The 14921-nt window shown below is 48.0% G+C and overlaps 1 protein-coding gene across 12 annotated transcripts in view; it reads right to left on the reverse strand.

The window, feature by feature from the left end:
• FYCO1 (FYVE and coiled-coil domain autophagy adaptor 1) overlaps positions 1-14921 on the reverse strand; it is a 79770-nt gene that overhangs the window by 47662 nt on the left and 17187 nt on the right. For 7 of the 12 annotated variants that reach the window (XR_014822215.1, XR_014822214.1, XM_021068198.2 and 4 more), the window contains 6 exons: positions 13622-13728; positions 11086-11229; positions 7849-7939; positions 4264-6684; positions 3156-3248; positions 2372-2490 (listed from right to left, as the gene is read on the reverse strand). Coding sequence is in view for 6 of the 12 variants with exons in the window: in XM_021068193.2 (XP_020923852.1) it covers positions 2372-2490; positions 3156-3248; positions 4264-6684; positions 7849-7939; positions 11086-11229; positions 13622-13728 (2975 nt within the window). In the remaining 6 variants the exon portion in view is untranslated. Of the gene's footprint in view, positions 1-681; positions 2491-3155; positions 3249-4168; positions 4217-4263; positions 6685-7848; positions 7940-11085; positions 11230-13621; positions 13729-14921 lie in introns of all 12 variants that reach the window. The other 5 variants (NM_001128477.1, XR_014822218.1, XR_014822216.1 and 2 more) reach the window with 5 other exon arrangements.

Below are 14921 nucleotides of genomic sequence, written 5' to 3' on the forward strand. Positions count from 1 at the left end.
AGGGCCTGGCACTGGCACATAGCAAGCACTCAATCTTCACTGCCAGGAGCTGAACCTGGCAGCCTGAGGTCTAGGGAATCCTGTTCTGGGCGCTGTGCAGTCTCAGTTATGGCAGAGGGGCTGGCTGGACCATGGCCTTCCAGCCCCTGCCCACTTTCAGTAAACTTATTTCCTAAGGCAGGGGTTTTCCAAGGATGCTTTATAAAGCAAGGCATTCAAAAAAGCTCCATTACAATAGAGGGCTCTGCAAAACTATGAATTCGTACCTAATCCAGCCTTTCCACATTCAGCATAAAGTTGTCAGGAGGTGGTTTACCAGACACTGATCACAAGAAATCTCATGGGTATACACACATACACATACACACAATGAATAAAATAAAATCTAATCCTGGGCTGGTGGTTTATGTAACTTCAAGCAACTAAAAGAATTGCTCTGAGATCTTGCAAATAACCAGTTAAAGCATGCATACATACATACATACACACACACACACACACACACACACACACACACACACACACACACACACACACACACACACACACACACACACACACACCCCAGAGTTTCCGCTGTAGCTCAGCAGGTTAAGAACCTGACTAGCATTATGTGAGGACGTGGGTTCAATCCCAGGCCTTGCTCAGTGGGTTAAGGGTCCGGCATTACGGATCCAGCACTGCTGTGAGCTGTGATGTAGGTCGCATACACGGCTCGGATCTGGCGTTGCTGTGGCTGTGGAGTAGGCCATAGGCCAGCAGCTACAGCTCAGGCCTCAGACCAGCAGCTGTAGCTTAGATTCGACCCTAGCCTGGAAACCTCCATATGCTGTGGGTATGGACCCCACGCCCCACCCCCCTAAATATATATACATACCACCAACTCAGGAGGTTTTCTCTCTATTTAAACTGTCACATGAACGAGACCTAGCCAAGGGCAGCCAGAGCCCTATAGGATCCGAACTCTGGAAGGAGAGGCAGATGAGCAGAAAAGTACACCCAAGTTACTAAGCAAGCCTAAGGATGTGGGGGCCTGGGAGGCCTTGGGGTTGGACACAGGGAGAGTCATGTTTTAAGGTTAAAAAAAATTATGGTGAAAGGGTAACAGCACGATGTGCTTTCCACAGACACAGCACCAAAGAGTCTGCAGGAAGACAAGCTGATTCTGGTTGGTGGCTCGCTCACTCTCTCCCGGATGAGCCTGGGAGAAACCCACACCGAAACCTGTGGCCACTCATTTCACAAAGGAAATGAGGAAGAACTCAAGTCAAAACTCCATACCAGGGAAAACAGGCATGCACACAATGACATACTAGTACCCTGAAACAAATCAAAACAAAACAGAGATGCATCTGTCTGTATATTTTTTAGGGTACTTGTTGAGAAAAAGACCCTAGAGCCAAATGTCCTGAGCTCTGATCCTACCATCATCACTCACACACTGTGTGACCCTGGGAAAGCGACTTCACTCCCCTGTGCCTCATTTTCCTCATCTATAAAATGGGACAAATACTAACACAATCCTCACAGGACTACTGGGAGGATTAAATGGGCAAGTAAATGAAACTATTTAAGGGAGCTCCCTGGTGGCCTAGCAATTAAGGATACAGCATTGTCACTGCTGTGGCGTGGGTCATTTGCTGTGGCGCGAGTTCAATCCCTGGCCGGGGAACTTTTCCATGCTGCGGGCTCGGCCAAAAATATTATTTTAAATGATACCTGTCACCTTTTAGACATTATTTGAATGTCTGCTGTTACAAATACTAATGATTATAGGCCAACTTTTATTTCATCTTAGTTATACCAAAGCATGAAGTTACTGAACTGAAATATGCCTTGCGAGTGCTAGGACAATGGAATTAAGAGAAAAGTTCTGGGGGAGTTTCCGTTGTGGCACAGTGGAAAAGAATCCAACTAGTATCTGTGAGCATGTAGGTTTGATCCCTGGCCTTGATCAGTGGGTTGGGAATCTGGCATTGCTGTGAGCTATGGTGTAGGTCACAGACCTGGCTTGAAAAATCCGTGTTGCTGTGGCTATGGTGTAGGCCAGCAACTGTAGCTCTGATTTGACCCCTAGCCTGGGAACCTCCACATACCACACCTGCGGCCCTAAACAGCAAAATAAATAAATAAATAATTTAAAAAATTAAAAAAAGAGAAAAATTTTACAGCTTTCTATAGCCTTGTGACAGGCAGGATGCCAAGGTTCTCTGTGGCCTGCTTCTGCCATAAGTACTTTCTGAGTCTGTGGCTTTCCTTGCAAAAGGACTTCTTTAACCTGATATGACTGCTGGCTTTCTAAATGACTGCAGCAAACCCCCCTTCCTTGAAGACTCTTCCATTGGCCACATGGGCAGGCTATGTAGCTAACCTGTCCAGGTCTTGGCGCAGGGCAGCCCCCTCCTCTTCCTTCTCCAGCAGGGCAGCCTGGCATTCTGCAAGTTGCTTGTTGGTACAGCTCAGCTTCTCTCCCATGTCTGTCTGGGTAGCCTGGCACAGGACAGTAAGAAGACGCTTGGTTGCAGAGGCCCGTGCAAGATGCCATCAAGTAACAGGGCACTCTCCACCCCATCTGGCTGGTGCACTTCCAACCGAAGGGGCTTTTGTTTAAGTTCAAGAGACCAAGAACTGGTAAGCATGTGGAGTGTGACAGACTCCCATTTGTAATTATGTCCCTCGAGCATCAGTTGCTCCTGGCTGTGGTGGTTAGAGGGGCCTCAGGTAACACAATCTCCATGGGTGGGCTGTTGGTGTGGTGGCAGGGAACAAGGTTCACTGAAAAAAGTCCCTGCCCTGCAGACAGATTTCACTGCTATCCCTGCTCCCGCTCAGGTCAGAATCACTGACTTGGAGAACATGTGAGATGGCTAAGCGGGATGACATACTTCCTTTCCAAGACACAGGTGGCAAAGGTGTCCAGGGAGTGGAATGGCTGTGACTGAGGCTCAGGGTGTCTACAAAGGTGAGCTGACAGCAGCTTCAGCTGGGGCACTGGAACTGCAGGGAGCCCGCTCTGAGGGTTCAGGGAAAGCCAAGCCAGATGTCCTGCCCTGAAAGGCCACACCCTGAAAGTGGAATAAGCAGGTGGATGGTGGGCAGGCCACCGCTCAGAGCTGGCAAGAGCACCTCCACTGGGTCTCAGGGATTGGGCCTACCTTCAGCTTTTCCACAGCCTTCTCGGCAGCCTGCAGCTGCTGGCTTCGCTCCTCCAGCTGGCCTCTGAGGCTCCTGCACTCTTCACTGGAGGTCTGGAGAGGAGAGAAAGGGATTGGAAATGAGGGGGTCCTTGTCTAGAGACTCTCTCAGCCCCATTACTCCAAAGCAAGGTACCCCTCTTTTTCCCAAACTCAAAAAATTTTGGGCTTCAGGGGTAACACAATCTTGTCAAGATAAGAGACTTAGCTTGGCCCCCAAACTTAGAATTTCACTTCCCACATATGAGCCCCATGGAGCTGCACAGGGTGGGCTGACACAAGGTGGGAGGCACATCTGTGGAAATGAAGTAGCTGTCCCAGAGCGAGGGTCAGGAGTGGTCTTCGAGGGCACAGACCCAGAAGCAGAAAGACGCATGATAAACACAGGAGCCAAAGCCTTGTGGCTGTCTCCTGCCTGTGCCCCCTCTCTTAACCCTTTTCTCCATGTGGTTCAAGGGACATGGAAACCGCTGTTCTCCTAAGCTTGCCTATCCACAAGGGCTCTGTGAAAATGAACAGAGTTGGTTTCCTACAGCTGCACTGCTCTCAGGAGTCCGAAGGGACAGAGAACCCAGGGACAGGACTGGAGGCAGTCAGCAACTGACAAGGGGCTGGACAAATGCATAAACAAGTGCAAGGAAAATATCAGAGGATGGATGCTTCCTTAAAGTGGGCAGCTCCCACCTAGCTCCTGCTGACTGCTGCCGCGGAGGAATGAGGGCACAGGCTTTCCATCTCCCAAGATCTCAAAAGTCCCCAAACTAAATCTGTAAATAACCTGCTAATAATTTTTACAGAAATTCTCTGTGGGCCAAACGTGTCTGCAATGGCCTTAAATTCAGACTTCTGAGTTACGGCATCCCCCCAAACGCCATATCCTTAACATGTTCCTGTGGAGAGAAGGATGCTGGGAGCTAGGACACCAGGAGGAGACCAGGCTGGCCTGGGCCCCCAGGACATTCCTGGGCCCTCACATGCCACACGGCTGGAGGTGCATCCCATTCACTCATGGCTCCCAGGTCCTGCCACAGGAGACAGGCACAGCTCAGATGGTCAAGGTAAGGGTTACCTTAAGTCTGTTCTGGTAGTCCATGATCTCAGTGCTCAGCTGGAACTTGAGGGTGTCGAGCTCCTGGCGTGCAGACTCCCGGAGGCTCTGGGCCTGCTGCTCCGCCTGGGCCACCTGGGTCTGCAGACCAGACAGTGAGCTGGCTGCGTCCTCGGCTGCCTTCAGCTTCTCCTGCAGGCTCTCCTTCTCCTGCTGCAGCCCTGCGACTTGGTGTGCCAGGGCCTCCTGCTCCTTGGAGGCTGCCTCTTTGGCATCCCGGAGCTCCTGGATGGCGCGGGCCAGTGCCCCCTCCACCCGCTCTTTCTCTGCAGTCAGTGCACAGACCTGAATGCCAAGCTCAGCCGTATCCATATTGGCCCGGTGAAGCTGCTCCTGCAGCTCTGCGTGTTCCAGCTGGGCCTCCTCGGAGGTGCACTTTGCCTGGGACAGCTCCTCCTGCAGGGCTCGGAGCTCCTCCTCCCTCTTCTGGGCCTCACCTGCCCTTTTCGCCTGTAGCACCCCTTCCAGCTCGGAGCACTGCAGCAGTTCCTGGACATGTGCCCTGTTGAGGGCTTCATTCTGCTCCTTCAGTTGCTGCACGAGGGCCTTGTGTTCCCTCAGAGCAGTCTCGGTCACGTTCAGCTGACTCTGCAACTTCTCCTGGTCACCCAGGGCTGCCTGCAGCTTGGCCTGGAGATCCACCATCCCAGCCTGTAGTCGCTGGGCCTCCCCCTGATGGATCTCCAGCTGTGCCTTAGTCAGGGCCAGCTGGGCTGCTAGCTCCTGGGATGCCTGGTCTTGAGGTGGGCCAAGCCCCTGCTGGCCTTTGTCTGCTGTGAGGGTCTCAATCAGCTGGGTCTGCTGGCGGCACTGGCCCTCAAGAGCTCTGAGCTCCCCTTCCCGGGCCTCCGCTAGCTGCCGGCACTGCTCTGCCTGCTCCCGCAGCTGCCGGCACTCGGCCTCCTTGCACTGCAGGGCCACCTCCTTCTCTGCCACCTGGGCCCTCATAGTCTCCTTGGCCTTCTTGACAGCCAGGAGGCTCGCCTCCATCTGGTCGCCCATGTGCCGGATGCTGGCCTGCTCTGACTCCAGAGAGGCCAGGGAGCCCTGGATAGCTGCCTCCCGCTGCTGCAGTGCATGGTAATCAGCCTGCAGAGCCTGAAGCTTACCCTCCAACAGCTGGTTGCGCTCAAGTACATTCTGCAGCTCCTTCTCTAGCTCCCTGTTGGCCTGTTGGAGCTTCTCCTCCTGGCCGCCCCCCAGCATCGTGGGATCATCTGTCTGTCCCTCCCATGGGCCCCTCTGCTGCTCCTCCTCCAGCTTCTCACAGGCTGGCTGCAGGGTGGAGCTCAGAGCCTTGCGCTCCTCCCCCACCACGGGCAGATCTGGGGCTGGCTGCCCAGCAAGTTGCTCCAGGGTCCCCACCTTCTGGCTGAGGTGGTCTTTGTCCTGGATGAGCTGCTTCTTCTGCTCCTCCAGGTCACTCACGTGCTGGCTCACCTGTGCCAGCTGAGTCTCTAGGAGCTGTAGCTGCCGCATCAGGGATCTGGCCTCCTGTTCCAAAAGCTCCTTCTCCTCCCGCCGCTGCCCCTCCTCCCGTTTCACCTCTGCCAGCTCTTCCTTCAGGGAGCTCAAGTGCGCCAGCGACTCCTGCAGCTGATGCCGAAGCTGGGCAGCCTCCTGGCCCTTCCCAGATGGTTCTTCCCGGAGCAAGGCCATCTCCTCCACCTGGTGCTCCAGGCTGGCCCGGGCCTCCTCCTTCAGCTGCAGCTCCTTGGCCAGCTGCTCCAGCTGGGCGCTCTGCTGCCTGTTGAGCTCCTCGATCTGGGTGTTCTCCCTTTCCAGGGCTTGCAGCTTTGCTCCCAGCTCCTGGATCCCCAGGGCTGAGTCAGAGGGGACACACTCTTGCTGCCTCTGTGTATCCAGCGCCATATCTGCCTTCTGCTCAGCCATGTCCAGCTGGTCTGGGACATCAGCTGAGTGCAGGTCCTTCCTGCCCAGGGAGCTGTGTGTCGCCTCCAGCTCCTGAACCAGGGGCTGCAGCATGGATTCTAGCCGCTGCAGGGCTGAGCGATAGTCCTCCTCCTTCTCGGAGGCACCCAGCTCCAGGGCCTGCAGGCATGCCTGCAGCTCCTTCACAGTGTTCTGTGTGGCTTGGGCTATCTCCCACTGCTTCTGAAGCGTGGCCACCATGCCGGTGAGGCGGACATTGTCCTCGGTGGCGGCACGGCCCCTCTCCCTCTCCCCTTGCAGCTGCTCTCCCTGCAGGCTGACAGTCACCCGCAGCTCCTGGTTCTCTCTGTCCAGCTGCTGCATCCGCTCCTGCAGCTGCTTCTCCCGCACCTCCAACTGGTCCAGCTCCAGCCGCATCTCATCAAAGCCTTCCAGTGCCTCGTGGTTTAAGGGGTTGCTCAGGTCAAGGCTGGAGGCCATCTCCGGAGTCTGTGGAGGAAAAGCAGAAAACAAGTGGCTGGGGAATGAAGCTGCAGAGCTATTTGTCAAAGCTTTAGAGTTTAAGGAACATAGAAGTAAACATATAGAAATTACATGACCTAAGGGTAGATTATCAAGCTATTCAAAGGACTGGAACCTCTGTGCTCAAGGCATCTGCCAGAGAAGGTCAGTAGTATATCCTAAAAACAGGTCTCCACAGGAGTTCCCGCTGTGGCACAATGGGTTAAGAATCTGACTGCAGCTGTTTGGGTCACTGTGGAGGTGCGAGTTCAATCCCCAGCTTGGCACAGTGGGTTACAGGATCCAGTGTTGCTAATTCCTGGTCCAAGAACTTCCATATCCCATGGATGCGGCCATTAAAAAAAAAAAAAAAAAACTAAACAAAAACAGGATACCACACACATGAGCTCCACTGAGACAGAACTCGTGTTTCCCACCCAGCCTCCTGTGGCTCTGGAAACAATGGATGTCAGCTCGTAGAGAAATGCAGTCATATGTAAACCACTGTTCACCCAGTGCACCATGCCCACAAGTCCTGTTGTGATTAAACCACAAAATAGGGTAAAATATTAGTCTATTTTCTCCTCTTCATGCTTCCTATATTGATTACTCTTATTTTGCTTTGCTGATTAATTACAATGTTCTTTTCCACTAAACTATACTGTACATTCACATTTCTAACAAAACTGACCCTACCCACTCACACCGAGCACTGGCCTATGCCAAGTCCTTAAGTACTGCACATACATGCCCTCGTTTCTCCCTACAACCACCTCATAAACTAGAGTGACTGTTATGATCCCATTTTATGGATGACAGAACGGAAGTTTCAAGAGAGTAAGTCACCTTCCCAGGGTCACGCAGGTGGTGGGTGACAGAGTCAGAATTTGAACTTTGCTGCTTTTACAGAACAGTGCTAAACCACTTCTTTCAAAAATTTCAAAAGCTTTTAAAATAATTTCATTTTTAAGAGGCTTAAGTTCCTTCTGGTTGTAAAAAACCTGGACTCTAGGAAATGGTGGGTAGAACTGAGGGGTTATTCTGCTCAGGTTGGGACACCAAGCAGCTGAGAACATCACCCTGAGCTGTGAAGGGCAAGGACATGCCCTGGTTGACATGACAGCAAGGGAGTTCCAGCCCTCCTGTCATTACCTGCAGGTAGCTGCTCACCAAACTGCTCATGCTGGAGCTTCGGCTGGGGGGTCTCCACATGTAAGCAGCAGAGCCAGGACCCAGTGTCCTCCTGTGGGGCCACAGAACAGACATGCCTGCATCAGAGCAGGAAACACACACAAACACACACACACACACATACTTGAGGAGGCCTTGGTTTTCACCAGGCAACCAGGTGGTTGTAGGGGCAGTACCTTCCCAGGTACATTAAGAAGGCCAAGTCCAACAATTTCTACCAAAACACACATTCAGGTTGGTCATGGCAGCTGGGCTCCATCATGAAGGCTAAACACGATGGCTCTGCTTCTACTCTGCCACGAAAGAATGAAGTGAACAGTATTTCCCGTTTTAGTTTCAATTTTCCTCAAACCTTCGCTGCCAGTCATAACCTGTCTACCAATGAGGAATCAGCAGCAGCAGCTAATCTAGTAAATAAGATCATGCTAGGCTTCTGGTCACCACTTTACATTATGTTACATGTGTGACGTGGCTGCAGACCTCCTCTGATTTATGTAACTGCACCGAACATAAGTGTCTGTCTTTTAGGCAGATACTGAGACAGTCACATACGTGCATAAGGAAATGTGTGGGATGCTCTCGGCAGTATGGCGATGGTGGGAAAAGTGGAATCAGTCTAATGCCACATCACTAGGGAAACAGATAAACTGTTTATTCACACAACGGAATACCCTACACCATGGGTCGGCATCTTTTTTGTAAAAGGCCAGATAGTGAATATTGTGGGTTTGCAAGCCTTATGCGCTCTGTCACAGCAACTCAACTCTGCCACCATAACACAAAAGCAGACATGGGCAGTAAGTAAATGAAAATATGTTACCCTCCGCCCTGTGCCCTATGGTTTGCCAGCCCTGCTCCACATCTGCAGAACTCCCTGTGCAAACATGGATGAAAATCTCAAAAAAGCAAGTAGCAAAAGAATACCTAGCTCTGGAGTTCCCACTGTGGCTCAGCGGAAATGAATGTGACCGGCATCCACGAGGACACAAGTTCAATCCCTGGCCTCGCTCAGTGGGTTAAGGATCCGGCATTGCTGTGCATTATGCTGTAGGTCACAGATGTGGCTTGGTTCCCGCGTGGCTGTGGCTGTGGTGCAGGCTGGAAGCTGTAGCTCTGACTCAACCCCTAGCCTGGGAACCTCCATATGTTGTGGGTGCAGCCCTAAAAAGACAGGAAAAAAAAAAAATAGCTAGCTCATGATTCAATGGATACAAATTTTTAAAATATATACAAAATAAAACTATATATATAATATCTATGGGCACACACATAGTAAAACACAAAAATATTTGAAAATGACAGACATCAACAACAGGGCTACAATTACTTCTAGAGAGGAAGAAAAAGGGAAAGATGGCAGTGGGGTGGGGCTTTATTTGCATCTGTAATATTTTATTTCTTATAAAGTATCAAACCTAACAAAAAAAAAAATCTCCTAAGAGCCAGCTTGAAGTTACCTTGACTGGCCAAATATGAAACAATTTAAGCTTTAAAATAATTACAATGACAGAATATAACCTCCTGAGTAAGAATCCATGAGCCAATATTGATATAAATGAATAAACAGAGGAGAATAAATAAATGGGGAAGAAGGAAAAGATCTTCCTTATAATGGAATGCCAACTACTAGTGTAGAAGGAATAATGGAGTAGGAAAATCACTCTGGTAACCATGCCAATAACTGGTCCAGGCAAGACTGACTGACAGATACCAAAATTTAAAAGAAAAAGGATAATAACCTAATCTCACAATGTCTTCCCGTAAAGGACAAATTAATGACAAAGAGAGAAACAGTAACTTTAGGAGAAACCTGGCCAACACCACCTTAACCAAATGATCATGGTTAACCTCACTGGTAATGAAACAAATCAACATCCTGTGTCTCTGGATACAACACGCTAAGAAGGACACACCACCTGGGGCATTTCTGCTTAATCTGAATCCAATAAAGAAGAAACACTAGAGAAACTCAAGTTAAGGAACATGTTACAAAATAACTGGCTAGAACTTCTCAAAATGTCTATGCTATGAAAGACAGAGAAACTGTTCCAAATGAACAAGGACTAGAGACAGCAATTCACTGACGTGATCCTGGATTGGCTCCTATATTATAAAAGGCATGTTTGACATCATGCTTGAAATGTGAACAAGGTCTGTAGATTAGACAGCAGAACTGTATCAATGTTAATTTCCCGATTTTAGTAATTGTACTGAGGTTACTTAACAGACTGTCCTTGATTTTAGGAAATACACAATGAAGTCCTTAGGAATAAAGGGAATCAAGTCTGTAACTTACTCTCAAATGACACAAGAAATAAACCAGCACATTTACATAAAAAGAATGAAAAAATAACAGTAATAGTAAAATACTGATAACCGGGGGGCCGTGGCAAAGGAAAGACAAACACCCTGCACCATTTTTATAACTTTTCTGTAATTCTGAAATGATTTCAAAATTGAAAAGTTCTAAAAAGGACACATGAATCAAATATGACAAAAATGTAGCTCTTAAATCCTAGTGGTTGGCACGTGGGTCTATTATAGTTGGTACTTTTCTCTCCATAGGAAGTATTCCCTAATAAGAAAGGCAAAAATTGGGAAAAAAAGAAGACAAAAACAAAACATCTTATGACAGAAAGCAAAACAAAACAAACAGTGCTGGACTTGAGTTTAATTCCAGTCTTAGCACCTCCCTCTTGGAGCACTTGTAGGGATGATGCTGGATGGCCTGTGACTGCCAGGCAAGTGCAGCACTGATATAAGAAATGAAAACACAGCAAAGCAATCTTTCCAGCAAGCCTTATATGGACACACTGTAGCTTCCGCTCCCTCTCTTCCTGCTGGAAGGGCTCCATGATAACCACACCTATGGGAACACAACTAGGAAAAGCCCATTTGCTCTTCCCTTGCTCCTACACCAAGTCCCTGAACACATGTGAAAACCCTGGATTTCAGATATGCATCTCTGAATGACTCATACCACCTGGCTGAGTAGGTTGGTTTAAGGTTGGAGCCTTCAGATGTTACCCTAGTCATGAGTCAACCAAGTCTGCAAAATCAGCAAGCATAAGAGTTGCAAAGCTTCAGGTAATTTGCTGCGTAAACAAAACTGCTTTGAGGAGTCTGGTGGCAAGCTTCAAAACTTAAGACATCTCTTTCCCCTGTCTTTTCAACCAGGTAAGTAATTCTTCAAAGTACCTGGCAAAAGTTGGCCAGGCAGCGTCCAGGTCGTAGCCCCTTGATGCCAGGTCAAACTGGACGTCGGTCAGCTCATAGAGTTGGCCCACGATGTCAGAGCTCAGCTTTGGCTTCAGAAAGGGGCTCCTTGCGTAGTACCAGTCACTGCAGGAAAACACAAAGAAGGGATCAAGTACAAGAGTAATAAAGATAAAGGAAGAGTAAATTTACTCAGTGCTCCCAGTATGGCTGTGCCTCATCAAATTCCAACTCAGGTTACTAAATTAACTAAAGACACACACACACCCTAATTTACTTTCACTGTCGGAGCACATGATTCTCAAACTTGCTTTTCTTCCAGGAAACTGCTGAAATGAATGAGACATTTACTTGTTTATCATTTATATCATATCTATTCAGCAAATCAATGTGATAAACCTTAAATCTGAATTTTCTGCCAAGAAAGGGCAGGTGTAGGGGAAAGAATACTTCCTTTTTGAAAGAAAAATCTCATTTTCAATTCTCTCTCGAGAGCTCCATACAAGACATTGAACTCACTGCTAATTTCTGTCCAGACACCAATTTAAAAGCCAAGGAACAAAATATCTGCACTTTGAGGCCGTGGTTTTTCACTTCATGTGAAGCAATAAGAATAAGCTACTAGGCTGATGTCTGTGAACTGAGATACACTGTAAATCAAGCTGTTTATGACCGCTGTCACCAAACATTACAATAAAATATCCTTAAAATTAGATGTGCAAAGGTTCTCAACTCACCTGAATTCACAAAGCATGTGCTTGAGAAATACTCCTTTATGCAAATCAATCTTAAAGGTGACAAAGTGAAACAAAATATTTCCCCCCCCAACAATTTTTCTTTAATTCAGAACTGTTTTCTTTGATTAGCTGGAGGAATTCTCTGGAGGGAGGGAGGAGGCAGAGCTGGAAAAGGGGTGCGGGGCCAGCCAAAGAGGTTCAGATGATCAGCACCTGATCTTGGCTCCCAATCTGACACCGTCTCCCTCTTTACGCACTCAATCCTCCCCTCCCTCCTCCTTCTCCTCCTGCTGCAGCTTCAGCACTAGTGGCACAAAGGCTCCCAATGTGGTCACTCATCACAATCTCCAAGGAGCCCAGACACGTGGGACAGGTGGTGACTTAGGGTCTCTCAGGTGAGACCCAGGCTGGCTGGTGTTAAAAACCCCACAGGGGATTCCTTTGAGAGGCCCACGCTGCAACCCACTGGTCCAGGCTGACCAGTGGGGTCTGTCCATTATTGCCAGCACCCCAAGGATATACCATCCACCAGGGAAAAATACCTGGCACTAGGAGTTCAGAAACACGGACCCACACTCCTGCTTTTTGCCTCAGCATCAGTGGGGCACAGAGAAAGGCATTTGGCCTCTCTGGGCCTCACTTTTCTCACCTGTGAAAGGTCAGTGCTACCTGCCCCAGGTGTGCCAACGACTGTGGTTGGGAGGGGGGGGGAAAGGATGACAAACGGAGGAGTCTGCTTGACCCAGGGCATGACAGACAGGCACTGCTGATGCACTTGTCATTATTAATTATTACTTTTTTTGGGGTTGTGCCTCCAGCATGTGTAAGTTCCTAGGCCAGGTATCAAACCCATGTCACACCAGAGACCCAGGCCACTGAAGGGAAAGCAACAGAGCCTTAACCTGCTGTGCTACCAGGGAACTCCTATCTTTTTTCTTAGTTTATCAAATTTATTTGAGGTCTTCTGAACTTGTTTCAGATAACTTTACAGTGTAATATATAACGAAAGTGTTGAAAAATTGCCCATTGCAAAAACAAAAATTTTAAAAATACACATAATCCTATCCTTTCATCAAATCATTTCTCATATGCTTTCTAATTCTTTTATATGCATTTTGTAATTACTTCAATGTTGCCTTAGGCTGGATAAGATTTACATTCTTTTTCAATGATTATTACATTGTTGTTCTCCTTGTTGCTATACAAAGTTTATTATAGTTTTAAGTGATGGCTTTTATGCCAATCAAGTTAATTTGCTATAATTTAAAAGCCCTCCATCACTGAGCATTGATGGTTCCCATCTTGTGATTATAAGAAGTATCATAATTTTTTAAAATTATACTTGATTTATAATATTGTGTTAGTTTGTACAGGAAAGTGATTCAGTTAGACATATATATACACATGTCTATATTCTTTTTTCAATTCTTTTCCATTATAGTTTATTACAAGATACTGAATATAGTTCTCTGTGCTGTAGAGTAAATCCTTGTTGTTTATCTATTTTACATATAGTAGTGTGCATCTGTTAACGCCATATTCCCAATTTATCCCTCCCCCACTTTCCCCTTGGGTAAACATCCATTTGTTTTCTGTATCTCTGAGTCTATTTCTGTTTTGAAAATAAGTTCACCTGTAATGTGTTTTAGATTCCAGGTATAAGTGATACCATATGATATTTGTCTTTGTCTAACATAAGTAGTATTGTTATTATTAATGAGGGGATTTGGGGTCATTTTTGAATGGTGTGGGGGTAAAGCCCAGTACTGTCATATATTTACCTGGTCACTTTGGTGTTCATGAAGCACTGCTGTAAGGTGTCTGCCAACCTCTGGTGCACCAAGGAGTAGCGAATAAATGCTCTTCCTTTTCCCAGAGATGTTCGGAGCTGGCAAAGGTAGATAAAACAGAAATGAAGAGCTATTAGCCTAACCCCAAATATAAGCCCCTTGGGTGGCTGGCAAAACCAGAAAGAGGGCAGAAAATGTCAGTTAATTCTACCCTATACATAGGCTTCACTCATGTTCCTCGAAGAACACAAACATTTGAGAACGTCACCCCAAAGAGCGAAGCCCTAAGGGGGTGGACTTCTGCAGGCCTCCATCTGAGAATAATCTGTTGACTCCACCAAATGTGTCAAGGAAGGTACCATCATGATAGGCTCAAATATCTACTGTGGATTCTACTGGAATGCCATTCTCCTTCCTCTGCTCTATCAGAATCTCTGGGTTTAGAGTCAGAGATGAAATGGTTTGACTTCATTTGGATCATTCACCAAACAAGATGGAGGTAAATGAAGGACTTCTCACACCAGAAGTATGCTTGAGGAGTGGAAGATGGTCTCAGTTTGGCTAAACTCTGGGCTTTTTTTTTGAAGGTTGGGTGAAGAGGTGCAGGGGGAGAGGCCTAAGGCCTTGCTTGGCTGGAGCCTGTGTGGAATCGGGAAAGGAGAGGAGGGCAAAAGGCAGAAGCGTGTGCGCGGGACTTTGATGGATGTATAACTGCCTCCTCTGTGTCCTCACAGAACCATCTATCAATGCTTTCCTGGCTGGATTTCTTTTAGCTACACCAGCTCACTACATTTCATCAGAAGGTGCCCAGGGGATGAGACGGGGGTGTCTCTAAGTGGCCCAGTTACACTGGGATAATGAAAAATGGGTTTCAGGAAGTCTGAGGTGGACAGAGGGTCCAGGTGCAGTCCTGGCTTCGAAACCTCTCCCCACAGTGCCAAGACATGGTTTCTAAAGAGGTTTCTGGAAGCTTGCTGAGATGGAGGTGGGGTATGCCCGTCAGAGTACACAGCTGCCAGGACAGGCCAACGCAATCAAGCTGTCCAAAGAGACAGCCACAGAAGACCCTGAGATCAGTTTGCATATTCGGATTCATGCTCCCAATGTTTTGGCCCCAGAAGCTCAAGAGAAGTAAGAAGGGACTCCAAACCTCTCAACCTGCCACATGCTCCTGTTCTGTCATACCCATACCCTCCTCACTCCTTCAAAAGTTGGACATGTTTAACTTGGGATCTGGGGAAAGGGGTGGCAGTGGTTTGACCAAAAGTTGGTCTAACCCTCTGTACCAACT

This window comes from Sus scrofa, chromosome 13 (genome assembly GCF_054392235.1).
Source record: "Sus scrofa isolate SSC_HxYL_T2T_F1_AM1 chromosome 13, Sscrofa_HxYL_maternal_Yorkshire_Landrace_v2.0, whole genome shotgun sequence".
NCBI lineage: Eukaryota > Metazoa > Chordata > Mammalia > Artiodactyla > Suidae > Sus > Sus scrofa.